The sequence below is a fragment of the Palaemon carinicauda genome, chromosome 24 (genome assembly GCF_036898095.1).
Source record: "Palaemon carinicauda isolate YSFRI2023 chromosome 24, ASM3689809v2, whole genome shotgun sequence".
Classification (NCBI taxonomy): domain Eukaryota; kingdom Metazoa; phylum Arthropoda; class Malacostraca; order Decapoda; family Palaemonidae; genus Palaemon; species Palaemon carinicauda.
The window spans coordinates 5,325,878-5,339,908 of record NC_090748.1 but is presented as its reverse complement, the minus strand read 5'-3'; the positions used below and the strand labels follow the sequence as shown (position 1 = coordinate 5,339,908).

Here is a 14,031-nt window from a genome sequence, read left to right as displayed (position 1 = left end):
GGTTCTGGGATACTTGATTCAGGTCTTCAACCTTCTAAGCGAGATTTGTTACGTCACGCTGACGTTATCCCTAGTGTCAGCTTTGCTGTTAAATGAGATGCGGAGCATAAATCTCGATGTAACTTTGATCGACAGTCAGTTAAGTCGAGTCATTACTTTGATCAGCAGTCACTGCAAGTTCCGCCGAACTTTGAACGTCAGCCACCGCAGTCACAACGTGACGTTGAGCTGCAGACACCGCAGACACAACGTGACGTTGAGCGGCAGACACCGTAGACACGACGTGACGTCGAGCGTCAGTCAGCGAAGTCACGATATAGCATCGAACAGCAGTCACCGCTGTTACTACGTGACGTTTGAACGTCAGTCACTTCAGTCACGACGTGTAGTAGAATAACATTCTCTGCAGTCACAACGTGAGATCGACCCTCCGACTTTAACTTCTGTTCATATACAAGTTGATGTAGCCTGTCAGGCTTTTCCTTCACGTCATTCTGAATATAAATTTCCTTCTCGCAAGACTTTAGATTTATCAGATGATGTGCCTTCTGAAGAAGAAGTTGATGACCCCCTTTCAACTAATGTACCTTTGGGATTCATTCAGAAGAGGAGGAACCTAGGGTTGTCCAACAATCCCTTGTTTTAAAATTATGAATTTCTTTAGGGAAATTTTATCCTACTCATTTTGTAACGGCTGCTCTACGTTCTCCGCCGTCTGAGTTTACTCTTGGCATGACTTTCTTTGACTCCTACATATACGAAGTCAGTTCTCTCTCGTTCTTCCAAGAGAGCCATGCTCTTACTGGGAGACTGGTTGGAATCCAGGAGAAGTTTAGGAAAGTCTGCTTTTGCTTTTCCTCCTTCTTAATTAGCTTCTCGCTCGAGTGTCTGGTGTGACACAGGAGAAGTTCTCGGCTTGGGAGTACCTGCCTCTGCCCAGGGGGACTTCTTAAGCCTACTGGACTCTCCTCGTCGTCTAGCCATGAGACGCTCCAAGATTTTATGGTCTTCTTCAGAGCTAGACCATCTCCTGAAAGGAGTTTTTCGAGCGTTTGAAGTTTTTAATTTTTTGGATTGGTCCCTGGGAGCCTTAAGTAAGAAGGTCTCTCCAGCGGACAATGTATTGCTGTACAAATTATGTCATGCATGAACAAAGCCATAAGGGATGGCTCCAATGAACTGGCAGCCCCGTTCACTGCAGGAGTACTTCACTCAATGTGTTCATTGTCAAGACAAAGTTCACGATGAAGACTATCAAATCTGTCTTGGCAGTAGTAAGGGAAGGCGACTGGATGGTCTCTCTCGACCTTCAGGATGCATACTTCCACATCCCGATTCATCGAAACATTCAACAATATCTGAGGTTTGTGGACGGGAAAGTAGTGTACCAATTTCGAGCACTGTGCTTCGGCCTCGGTCCTGCTCCTCTTGTTTTTTACAAGGCTCATGCAAAATGTAGCAAGCTTTCTACATTTTTCAGGGATCAGAGCCTCCCTTTATTTTGACGACTGGCTAATCAGGGCGTCGTCATTAAATCGCTGTCTGGAGAACCTCAAATGGACATTAGACCTAACCAAGGAGCTAGGTCTCATAGTGAACGTAGAGAAGTCGTAACTTACTCCATCCAAGACTATTCTTTATTTGGGGATGGAGATACAGTGTCGAAATTTTCGGGCCTTTTCATCTCCCACAAGAATGGAACGAGCTCTGTTAAAAGTCCGTCACTTGCAAGAGAAAAACAGTTGCTCTGTAAGAGTTTGAACGAGCCTCGTGGGAACTCTTTCATCGCTGGAGCAGTTTATCTCTCTGGGGAGACTCAACCTTTGCCCTCTCCAATTTCACCTAAACCATTGGAACAAGGAGAAGGGCTTAGAGAGTATCTCTATCCCAATCTCCAACTCAGTCAAGACATGTCTGACTTGGTGAGATAGCAACGTCAGACTTCGAGAAGGTCTTTCTCTTGCGATCAAGAACCCAAACCATGTGTTGTATTCAGAAGCATCGGATTTGGGTTGGTGAGCGCCACTGGACAGTCTGGAATGCTTTGGTCTTTGGTCCACGGATCAAAAGAAACTCCATTTAAGGCAAGTAACATCTCTCTTTTGACGAGATTCGTGCAAGGAGAAATGAATGTCTTAGCGGACTGCCTCAGCAGAAGAGGACAAGTCATCTCCATGGAGTGGACGTTTCACAAGACTGTGCGAGAAGCTATGGATGACATGGAGTCAACCCACCATACTGTAGATCTTTTTGCGACTTCACTGACAAAGAGGCTCCTAACTTACTGCTCTCCAGTTCCAGATCCAGAGGCAGCCCACATAGACGCTCTCCTGCTGGACTGGTCTCACCTAGACATCTATGCCTTCCCACCATTCAAGATCCTAGACAAGGTTCTTCAGAAGTTCGCTTCTCACGAAGGGACCGGGTTGACGTTGGTTGCTCCCCTCTTGCCGTCGAGAGAATGGTTCTCAGAGGTTCTTCTATGGCCGGTGGACATTCCAAGAAGTTTACCGTTACGGATGGTTCTCCTGCGTCAGCCTCTTTTAAAAAGTTTTCATCAAAGTCTCCTCGCGCTTCGTCTAACTGCCTTCATGCTATCGAAAGACTCTCTAGAACTCGTGGGTTTTCAAAGGAGGCAGCTAGAGCGATCGCAAGAGCTAGAAGGTCCTCTACCATCAGGATCTACCAATCCAAATGGGAGGTATTTAGAGACATGTGCAAGTCCTCTCTTTCCTCTTCCAATACCACTGTAGCACAGATTGCAGACTTTCTACTTTATATTAGAAATGATCGCATCCTTTCTGCCTCAACTATTAAAGGCTACAGAAGCATTTTAGCTTCAGTTTTTAGACATAGAAATTTAGATCTGTCTGATAATAAAGATCTTCTAGACCTTCTCAAGTCGTTTGAGACTTCCAAGGAGCGTCAGATCACTACTCCTGCTTGGTATTTGGACGTGGTCCTTTAGTTCCTTATGTCTGAAAGGTTTGAGCCATTGAATTCAACATCACTCAAAGATCTTACACTCAAAACTCTCTTTTTAGTGAGCATGGCTACCACAAAGAGTTAGTGAAGTATATGCCTTCAGCATAAATATCGGCTTCTGCTCTAATAAAGCAGTATGCTCGCTTCAACTTGGTTTTTTAGCCAAAAGAGAACGGCCATCTCGTCCATGGCGTAAGTCGTTTGAACTTCCCAGTCTATCTGAAATTGTTGGGAACGAAATTGAAAGAGTCCTGTGCCCTGTAAGAGCTCTTAAATTTTATTTAAATAGAACCAAAACGCTGCGAGGCAATTCAGAGGCTTTATGGTGTTCGGTTAAAAAAGACCACCTTGCCGATGTCAAAAAATGCGTTGTCATATTTTATTAGACTTTTAATTAGAGAGGCTCACTCTCATTTAAGTGATAACGAAGTTAGAGCGGTGGCAACTTCAGTAGCGTTCAAACAAAATAGCTCCCTTAGAAGCATTATGGACGCAACCTTTTGGAGGAGTAAATCTGTGTTCGCTTCACATTATTTAAAAAATGTCCAGACTCTTTATGAGGACTGCTACATGTTGGGACCATTCGTAGCAGCGAGTGCAGTAGTGGGTGAAGGTTCTACCACTACATTCCCTTAATCCCAACATCCTTTTTCTTCTCTTGAAACTTTTAATTTTTTGGGTTGTACGTGGAGACTAAGAAGTCTTCCGCAATCTTTTGATTTGGCGGGTGGTGAAACTTGTTTCTTGAGAGCGCCCAGATCAAGGGTATTGATGAGGTCCTGTTGTAGGGGTGTTCACCCTGATTATAACAGCTCCTAGAAGTCTTTCAGCATCCTGAGAGGATCGCTGAGCTTCATAAGGATAGCGGACTAATGAGTCAGAGTATTCATCAGAGTCAGCTTCCTTATCAGGTACCTATACTTAAGTTTGTTTTTTGAATATTTGTCAAAAACTCTTGAGCATATACTCCGTTATTGTTTTAATACTGGTCTCTACCGACCACCATGGGTGTGAATCAGCTATATATATATATTCACCGGCTAAGTTTAATATTTAAAAATGATATTGTCAATTTAAAATAAATTTTTGAATATACTTACCCGGTGAATATATATAATTAAAGGCCCTCCCTTCCTCCCCGATAGAGACCCTACGGACTGAGAAGAACTGGTTTGGTTGAGAAGTATATGCGGTATCTGGCCGATGGTCGGCGCTGGTGGGTACACCCGGCAACCTTCATGGCGATCGCTCGCGAGTTTTTAGAATCTGTCGACCGTCGGAGACGTAAGCTATATATATATTCACCGGGTAAGTATATTCAAAAATTTATTTTAAATTGAAAATATCATTTTTCCCTTTTTGAGCCCCTGGGTTTATAGCATCGTGCTTTTCCGACTAGGGTTGTAGCTTAACAAGTGATAATGATAATAATAATATGCTTTTTACATAGGAGTATTATTTTGGCAATAGCTGAACCAGCCGTTAAAGCTTTAGCGAGGTGTAACTACCTTCCACTAGTTAGTGGAGGCAGCTAGCATGAGTAGACCAACTACAGTTCTCACACAAGCACTAGTAAACAATCGTCACTTTTTATTTCGGTTTGGTAGAGTAAAGATGTAATCTTGCGTGAAGGAACAGTTCCCACCTCCGAGGGAAGTCTCTTCCTTTACCACTTCCTGCAACTTCTTCCTGCCTTGGGGCTTTCGGGGTCTCCCTGCCAAGGAATGGTTCCGAGAGTGTTACAGTTTTCTGCAGCACACTCTGCTTCTGCTCACCTTCGTTCCTGCAGCTTTGATGAGGAACGAGAGCAGTGGCAGACTGGTTCCTTTCAGGGTTTCCAGTCGGGGTGATCCCTTTAGGATGAACCCAGAAACTAGCTTCAGCTATATCTCACAGGCAGCACTCAATGCTGACCTTCAACTTGAGCTCAGCTCGTTGACAGGAAGCAGAGAGGGCTGCCTTTAGGTCAGCCTCCAGGGTGTTGGACAGTCATCCTTCACGAGGGAAAGGCATCCCCGTCCAGATGTTCAGCAACTTTCCATATTGAGGGAGAGTTACCCTTCACCATCCACTGTCCAGTGATCTTCCCCCTTGCGGGGAGAATTGCCGACAGCAGGAACAGGGGTTGTTTGCCTCCCGCCCGTGGGAAAGGCTGCCGTCGCCTGATTGGTTTCCCTCCTCTGGGGATTCTTCCAGCGGAAGTTTGATTCAGCCATGCCCCGCTCTTACTTTTTGGAGCTTGGCGATGAAGGAGTTAGGTGACTGCTTGCAGTTCCTGCTCATCACCGCCTTACCCTCAGGGTACAAAGCAAATCTCGTGGGCAACTTCCCTTTGGGGTCTTTGCTGCAGATGGTGATGCTTGCAGCTATTGTCTCTCCCATCAGCGAGTCTCATAGGCTTTAACTCTTTTGGCTTAATGCTGACATCATGCCTTTGTGCACAACAAAGCTTTTAGAGCTTTGTGAGGCTAGTCCCATTTGTGCCTCATTGTTTCCACCTCTTATGAGGGAGAAACTACTTGTAGGATATAACTCTTTGTGGTTATATCCTACCTAGTGTCTCTTAGAGCACAACAAAGCACATAGAGCGTAGTGAGGCAAGCCCTTCCATAGCTGCGCCTCATGGTTTCAGCCTTGTACGAGGGAGAAACTATAATTCTTTGGGGTTATTTTCTACATCATGCCTCTTGGGCCCCAACAAAGCTTACGGAGGTTTGTGAGGCCAAGCCCTTCAGGACCTGCGCCTCATGGTTTCAACTTCTTATGAGGGAGAAACAGCTGTTCTTCAAGTCCAGCACTGCCTTTTTTGTTCCCTTCTGAGTGGATGACATAAGGCTACAAACCCCCGGGGGCTGGTAGGATGAGCATGAATTCTACGTAAAAGACCTTAGTTTTGCAGAGAACTCATGCGCAGTGTTGCGGACGATGGTATGCGAGCACTCAGGTTGCTCTCCTTAGTACTCATTGCAAGTTTGCGAGACCCTACTTCATTATCGCGCACTTACTCACCTCTCTCCTTGTCAGTGTTTACTGAGGCTGGTCGGTGCTTGCCAGTGTTCGCCGACTCCCAGTAGCACTCGCTAGCATTCGCGGCCGCTTGCTGCTTGCCGGCGTTTGCTGCTGAGGAGGTTTACAAAACTACAGGTGTTTGCTAACACCCCATAAAAGGCTAAAACCAACTCCTTTGGTTGCGCATTCGCGCTCAACAAGACAAAACCTCATGTTTATTGCCGCAAATATGGTTTACTGCCGACCGCTTGAAGCCGCCGCCTGTCATCATTGTGCCCTGGGTCACGAAAGTCTCGTTAGATGCCGAGTTTTGTAAAACGTAATCCTTTGAGGTTACTTTCTCTGGCTTATTTTCCCTACGGAATGGAGAGTTCTTTAAAGGACTCGCACAAACCCATGCAAGGGTATTTTTTGCCTGCCTCTAGTCCCAAGGGAATAGTGTCAGCATCTGCTTACGTTTACGAATGATGGCAAGCAAGTGTTCAATTTTGAGGATGCTTGTCCTGCCCCCAAGGCAGCAGGCAAACATTTAATGCTGTCGTAGGTTTGATCGCTGTGCTAGCTGCATGTACTTTTTGTGGGCACGCTCATGCTTGCGGACATGTTAACAATGCTACAACTAGTTGATGACCAATTTCTTTGGGCAATAATTTTACGACTCGTCACACATTCATTATTCCCGCAAGTGGGCTTGGGCTCCTTTTCGAATACTTGCCCGAAGCCAAAGAAGTTAGGCTTGCGTAACCGCATATGGGCAAGCGATATTTTCTACCAAGGACTATGTAGCATTATACAATTAGAACTCTATTCTGATAAATCATCAGTTTTGATGGTTATATTCATTACAGGAAGTCAGGTTATGCATCACCCTCCTACCTTCCTGTAACCAGACATAGGTAGTTTACCCTCAAGTAGACTCTCCCTTCATTCCAGGTAGTTCCTTCTTAACTTTCGAATCAGCCGTCTTAGTATTTAAGCATATCTTACTTTTCAAAATCGAGATGTTTTTATACAAATCTATTAACTTGAAATACAAAACCTCTGCTTTCCAACCCCACCAATTTCTTAAAGCTGGCAGTACAAGCTACACTAAAAATTAAGGTAATAAACTGCTTAGGATCCAGAGGTCTCAGGGGTGCATGTAAAGGACTCATCCTCTCTTCTTTTGTCTGGTTACCAATAGACTGAAGAGTCTGGGATATTCAAAGACAGAAAATACTGTATGGTCCAATTATAAAAGTATGGGATTGTATGAAAACAACTTATTATAACCAGAATTTCCCTTATGTTTTGTTGTACAATACTTGAATTTTCATAATTTATTATTTAGAAATATGCTTTGATGGTAGGGGCATGCAAACTATTGATCTGTTAATATATAGTAAAATTATCTTACAAATTATGCTTCAGGTCATCTTCATTGATACAGAGAACACTTTTAGACCAGAACGTCTACGTGGTATTGCTGACCGCTTTAATCTAGAACAAGATGCTGTGTTAGATAATGTTTTGTATACCCGTGCCTTCACCTCAGAGCACCAGTTTGAAATTCTTGATCATGTGGCTGCACAGTTTCATGAAGAGCCTGGAATTTTCAAATTGCTGATTGTAGATTCTATCATGGCATTGTTTCGTGTTGATTTTAGTGGTCGAGGGGAATTAGCAGATAGACAACAAAAACTAGCACAGTATTTATCAAGACTTCAGAAAATTAGCGAGGAATACAATGTCTCTATATTCATTACAAACCAAATGACTGCAGATCCTGGCGCTACCATGTCCTTTCAAGCAGACCCAAAGAAACCCATTGGTGGACACATATTAGCCCATGCTTCCACTACTCGTGTGGCCTTACGTAAAGGGAGAGGAGAGACAAGAATTGCAAAAATATATGATAGTCCTGAATTACCTGAAAGTGAAGCTACCTTTGCAATAACTGCTGGTGGCATTGCTGATGCTAAAGAATGATTAATTCTAATATATATTTATTATTACATAATTTATTAAATTAGGAATGCATATCTATTTTTTTTACTTATCAGATTATTGTACATATTTGTATTCAAAAGTTCTTTTATGTCCTTAGGTGGATGATTAATTATCAATTTGTGTATTTATAGAATTGCAGCTGTTTCCTCTTGAAATTTTTGCAGTTATGCTTTTGAATAGATGAGTGTTATTACAATTCCGTGGAAAGGAGAGTACATAAGCAAAAAGGTCTTATATGACTGTTAACTGCAGTTTAAAGAAAAATTTACTTGACATTCCATAAATGGGCTCCAATATGTATTTTGTGTGATGCTTGGTACAGTACTAAGATTTATTTTTTTATGAACATAGGAAAGAATGAAAGGACTATTCATTAAAATGTTTTTTTTTATTTTCCCTTCCATGAGGATTAAAGAAAGTTGAATTTATACTTTCTGATTTTGAAAGGTAATAGCATAGTTTTCTGGTACATAAAATGTAAAGGAAAAAAGTTCTTATTGATGAAATGGCCATGATGCTGTAATAAGAGTTGTAGATGTGGAGAAGTATAAGGGAGACATAAAAGACCTGAAATATTACCGCCCAAAAAGTTTACCTTCCGTAATATATAAATTATTTACAAAGATCATATTAGGCCGAATAGGATGGCAGCTAGACTTTTATCAGCCAAGAAAGCAGGCTGCTTTAGAAGCAGATATTCAACAACTGACAGCACCCATGTAATTAACCTGCTAATAGAAAAATCAACAGAGTATGACAAACCCCTATTTATGCATTTATGAACTATGAGAAGGCTTCTGATTCTGTCAAAACTTCAGCAGTAATGAGAGCCATTCATAGACAGGGAATAGATGAACCTTGTTACAACACTCCATATCTATACCAGAAGTACAGCAATCCTAAAACCACATAAAGATAGTGTGGAAATTTAAATTGAGAAAGGAGTTAGACAGGGAGACCCCATCTCTTCTAAATTACTCACAGCTTGCCTAGAAGTTTTTTAATAATTTAGATTTGGAAAATGTAGGAATTAACAGTAATGGGGAATACTTTAACTTAAGATTTGCAGATGACATGGTTATGTTTAGTGAATCCTGGGAGGAATTACGAAAGATGATAGAGGATTTGAATGGAGAAAGCTGAAATGTAGAAATGTAGGACTGTAGAGGAATATAAGTAAAACTAAGAAAATGTTCAATGAAAATGCAGAGACAACAAATAATGGTTATGGACGAACCTCTAGAGATTAATAATGAATATACTTAGGATAGACAGTAAGTGTTTCCCCAGGACATAAGACGAAAATTAAAAGAAGGGTAAGCATGGAATGGAGAGCTTTTGGTAAGCAAAATGAGGTTATGAAAAGTAAAATGCCACTCTAAAAAGAAAAAGTTGTCCTGCCAGTATTAACTTATGCATCAGAAACTTGGAACCTTACAAAAGCCTTAGAACATGAGCTGGTTACAAGTGAAAGAGCTATGGAAAGTAATGATGGGAATAACACTAAGAGACAAAAAGAACAACATGGATATGAGAGCATACTAAAGTAGAGGATTTTCTAACAAGTAAAAGAAATGGACATGGGCAAGCCATATCATGAGAATGACAAATAATAGATGGACAAAAAGAATAACAGAATGGGTCCATGGAGATGTTAACGAAGGAGGGAAAGGAAGAAAAGACAGTGGAGTGATGAGCTAAGAAAATTTGCAGGTATAGACTGACCAGCTGCTGCCAACTGCCCAAGGAGATTGTTCTACTAACAGGTTGCTCAGCTGAATTATTCCAACGATGTTTCTGTTTTACATCTGATCACACGAGGACCATTGACGACATTCTCCCAACCCTCTAAATTGTCCTCTATTAATCTAAAAGACAGTCTACCATTATTTTGTATCAATAACAATAGTTGTCCCTACAAAGATACAAATCTTTTTGTTCTTTACTATGGATAAATCTTTCGGCACAAGCTGGAATCTAGCCAGAAACTTGTGCATGAGGCATCAACAACCCTCTGCTAGTTAGTGGGGGATAGACCGACCACGCCATTCACACACTTGCCCAGTGAGATCCCTCACTTTTGTTTTTGGCTGTTAACCCCCTTCACTGGCCATAAAACTTACTGAAATTTTCTTTTTCTTTGTTTCAGGTGTGTGTTTTTGAGGAGTTGCGACCATGTGGGTTCGCCTTGGCAAAACGGGCTGCTCTTGCAGCACAATTATGTTACCCATGGAGAAGGATCCTCACCAACTTTGCCCTGAGTGCAGATGACACTCCTTTACCCAGGCCTCTCCGTGTGACAAGTGTTGGGAGTGGCCATCATCTCAGAGGAAGCAGTATGGTAGGCAACAGAATTTTAAAAGAGATTCTTCTCCCTCGAAGTCACAGAAGTCCTGACTTCTTTTTCCAGCTCCTCGTACTCTCCCCTCTGCTTCCTCCTGTTCAGTTTCTTCCGGAGGTTCATCGAGTAAGAGCGATGACCATTTGACCCCACCGCATTCCCTAGTGAAGACCCGGCGCCCTCCACCCATTGGAGAGTCTTTCTGGACCCCATACGTCAGTTGTGGCCTTTGGGGCTTTCGGGTTCCCCCCAAGGAATGGCTTGTGGAGGTGTTGAAGCTTGGGCCACTGCAAAAATGCACAGCTGCCTCTGCAGGGGTTGGTCTCAACTTTCCCCACTGAGCCGATGGAAGGAAGTCCCTTACAGTCGGTTTTGTGCCCCGGGCGGATTTTTTTTCTGTAATTCCTCCCCACCTGAGGAATTGCAGGCTGGTTCTCCTCAAAGTTTCAGCCTAGTGTGTTCATCTCCCTGGGTGAGTGTGCTTCAGCAGGCTGAGATGGTTGTTTCTCTTGGCAGCTCAAGAGGATGTCCTCCCTAGAGTGGTTACCTTCTCAAGCTCCTCGTAAGCGAGTTCCCAAACCTTTGACTTCTCGCTCTATCTCTTTGGAGCAACTTTATGATCGTGGGTGGCAACTCCCCGGAGCCACCTAAACCTCCTGGAAATGAATGTAACTCTTCAACAGCTCCTTTTAGGCCTCTCTGCAGTGTTGATACGCGACAATACGACGATAGTGCCATATCTAAAGAAGTAAGGAGGTACAGTACTTTTTCATGGCAGCTTTTCCATGGAGATTTCCCTGTTAGCCCAGTTTATTCCAGGCAAAAAGAACATTCTAGCAGAGAACCTGACCAGGAAGACACTCAAAGTTGGTTCCAAGTGGTCATTACATCCCTGGATAGCCAACAACATCCTAACTTTGTGGGGTTCACCAATTGAACAATTCTAGACCTGTTCGCAACATCCTTCAACCGTAAGCTTCCATTGTACTGTTCTCCAGTACTAAGCTCACAGGCAGTCTTACAGGATGCCTTTCAACATCCGTGGGACAACAAGGAAGTCTATGCTTTCCCCCCATTCTGCCTAAAGGAGACTCCTCAATATGGTACACGCATCTCAAGATCTCTCGATGACCATAATAGCTCCTCTGTGGCAGCAAGCAGAATAGTACCCAGACCTTCTACTTTTCAATATTAAACTTACCCGATAATCATGTAGCTGTCAACTCCGTTGCCCGACAGAATTCTATGGAGGGATACGCCAGCTATCACAATACTAGAAGGGGGTGTATTTACCAGCGCCACCTGTGGCCAGGTACTCAAGTACTTCTTGTTGACACCTCCTCAATTATTCCTCTGTCGTGCTTCCGGCAAGACGTTCTGGGATACGCTTATGTTCTTGGAGTATTTTCACGACTTTGGTGAAGTATTTCTCTTTGATTTCGGCTGTCGCTTTACTGGAAACTTCTATATTAGCTTAGTTAGCTTTTGGAATTAATTTGATTAATTATGGTGACGAAGAGAGTATGAACTCTCGTTCACCTTTCAATGGCCGACCCTTCCCTTAGACGGAAGTGTTGGTGTCTAAGAGAGTATAGACTCTCTTTCTTAATTTTGCTTAACAAAAGTTATAGATTTATTTTATATCTCTCCGCCTCTTATAGGCCTCTTCGATTAACTTCCTTTTATTATAAACTTATTAAAATTAATTTTTATATTTGTTTATATTCGACCTTCCTAATAGTAGGCGGTCTTTTCTTGGTACCGAAGTTAATTAACATTGAGCCCGTCATTTCGGTTTTACCTGTTAACATATTATGCTATTTCCGCCACAGAGTTTGAAAGAATTTCTTTGATAGTCTCGTACTGTTTTCAAAGTTGAACTAACGTTTTGTTTTGTCTCTGCAGTTGTTGACGTTCAGAACGTTCAACTTGCACTCTATCGTTACGATAGAGAAAGAATGTTCACGGTTTCACGTTGCAGTAAGAGTAACCGTGTCTAGCGTTTTGTTCATTCTTTCTTAACTTAATGGTTTTGATCCTAATAAAGGAACTTTTCAGTTTTTTCCTTTAACAATAATATGTTTTAACGATATATATGATTGGGCTCTTCTCTCAGGTTCTAAGTCAAGAGAGAGAGAGAGAGAGAGAGATAGAGACGGAGGGAGAAAGAGGATAAACGTTTCTTTCAAGCCTGCCAGGCGTACGAGTAACGTCGTTATCGTTTTTGCTCTTCTCCCTAGTCTCTTTAGGGGAAGAAACTAAACGTTTCTAGAGTGATCTAGTGTTTAGTCTCTTTCCAGCCACTGAATTATCTTTCATTAGATTTTTCTGTTACATTGTAATTCTGTTTTCGCAATTACTAACTTTTGAGAAAGGATAGAATTGCGTGTTTCAGGTACAAACCACTTAAAGTTTTGAGTTCAGTGAAATAAGTGCAAACAGAAATCAAAGTGATAAGTGATTAGCGCAAAGTATTTCAGTGTTGTGCGTGAGGGTACTTTTGTGCGCGCCAGTCGTCCTCCCAGTCCGGGACCTCTTGCAAGCTCCCAAGCCCAGGGGAGAAGCAATGTCGAAGGGCAGAAGGGTTCAGCAGGCCTTGATCAGCGCACAGAAGTATCCTCGGTGGTTGTGGGCGTGTCTTACCGAGACCGTCACTCCCACCCGCAGACGATTGAGCCCTTATTTTGCTCGTCTGCAGAAGAAATTTAGGGGAGAAAACGCTGGTCTCAGGTCTCAAGACCTTTTAAACAAAGTCCAGACCTATGCCAGACGTACGAAGTTAGAGTTCACAGTCATTGTGTTAGCTCTGACTCTCCTCAGTCATCAGTTGAATGCACTCCGCCTAAGAGGAGTAAGGTTCTGCCACAACAGAGCTCGACTGTTAAGGCTTTACCTCAGCCTACTGTAGTTTCTGCCGACCCCAAGTGGACTCTACTACAGTCCATGCAAGCACTGCTTTCGGACTTGATGCGTGAGTGTCGGGCTGAGAGTGTTGCGCCTCCGCCTCCGCCTACACTCCCTCCGCCTATGCTCGCTCCGCCTGATCGCAGTATCACCTGCCAGGCGTACGATGTTGTGGACTCTACTACAGTCCATGCAAGCACAGCTTTCGGACTTGATGCGTGAGTGTCGGGCTGAGAGTGTTGGTCCTCCGCCTCCGCCTACACTCCCTCCGCCTACACTCGCTCCGCCTGATCGCAGTACCACCTGCCAGGCGTACGATGTTGTGGACTCTACTACAGTCCATGCAAGCACAGCTTTCGGACTTTATGCGTGAGTGTCGGGCTGAGAGTGTTGCTCCTCCGCCTCCGCCTACACTCCCTCCGCCTACGCTCGCTCCGCCTGATCGCAGTACCACCTGCCAGGCGTACGATGTTGAGCCACGTGCTGAGTTTGCTGTTCCCAGTGGTGTTCAGCCTCCGCCTTCCTTAAGGCAACCTTTACAATGGGATCAGGAGGATTATACCTCTCTTCCTCCGCCTCCACTTGCTGCTCCACCAGTGATGCAACACTCGGTTGAGGTACAACAACCTCTCCCGTCCATGAGTCAGTCTCCTCAGCTCTCGTTGCAGCGAGCTCAACCCTCCACAAGGCAAGCACCACAACACCTTAGCCTTGCGCCTCAGGAGCCTCAGCTTGCGAGACATTTACCTTGTTCTGCGCAGCCTCTTCCTCATCGCGCTCCGCTCACACCACAGGAACTGGAA

The 14,031-nt window shown here is 43.6% G+C and overlaps 1 protein-coding gene across 1 annotated transcript; it reads left to right on the top strand.

Moving 5' to 3' along the window:
• Window positions 1-7,395: 7,395 nt before the first annotated feature.
• LOC137617997 (meiotic recombination protein DMC1/LIM15 homolog) lies at window positions 7,396-8,362 on the top strand. The gene has a single exon (XM_068347920.1). It carries the CDS (start codon window positions 7,396-7,398, stop codon window positions 7,960-7,962), a length of 567 nt encoding a protein of 188 aa, XP_068204021.1. The 3' UTR covers window positions 7,963-8,362.
• Window positions 8,363-14,031: the final 5,669 nt, after the last annotated feature.

What these genes read in the sequence shown, in the direction of transcription:
- LOC137617997 (XM_068347920.1), top strand. Translation starts at nt 7,396, where the DNA reads ATGCTTCAGGTCATCTTCATTGATACAGAGAACACTTTTAGACCAGAA.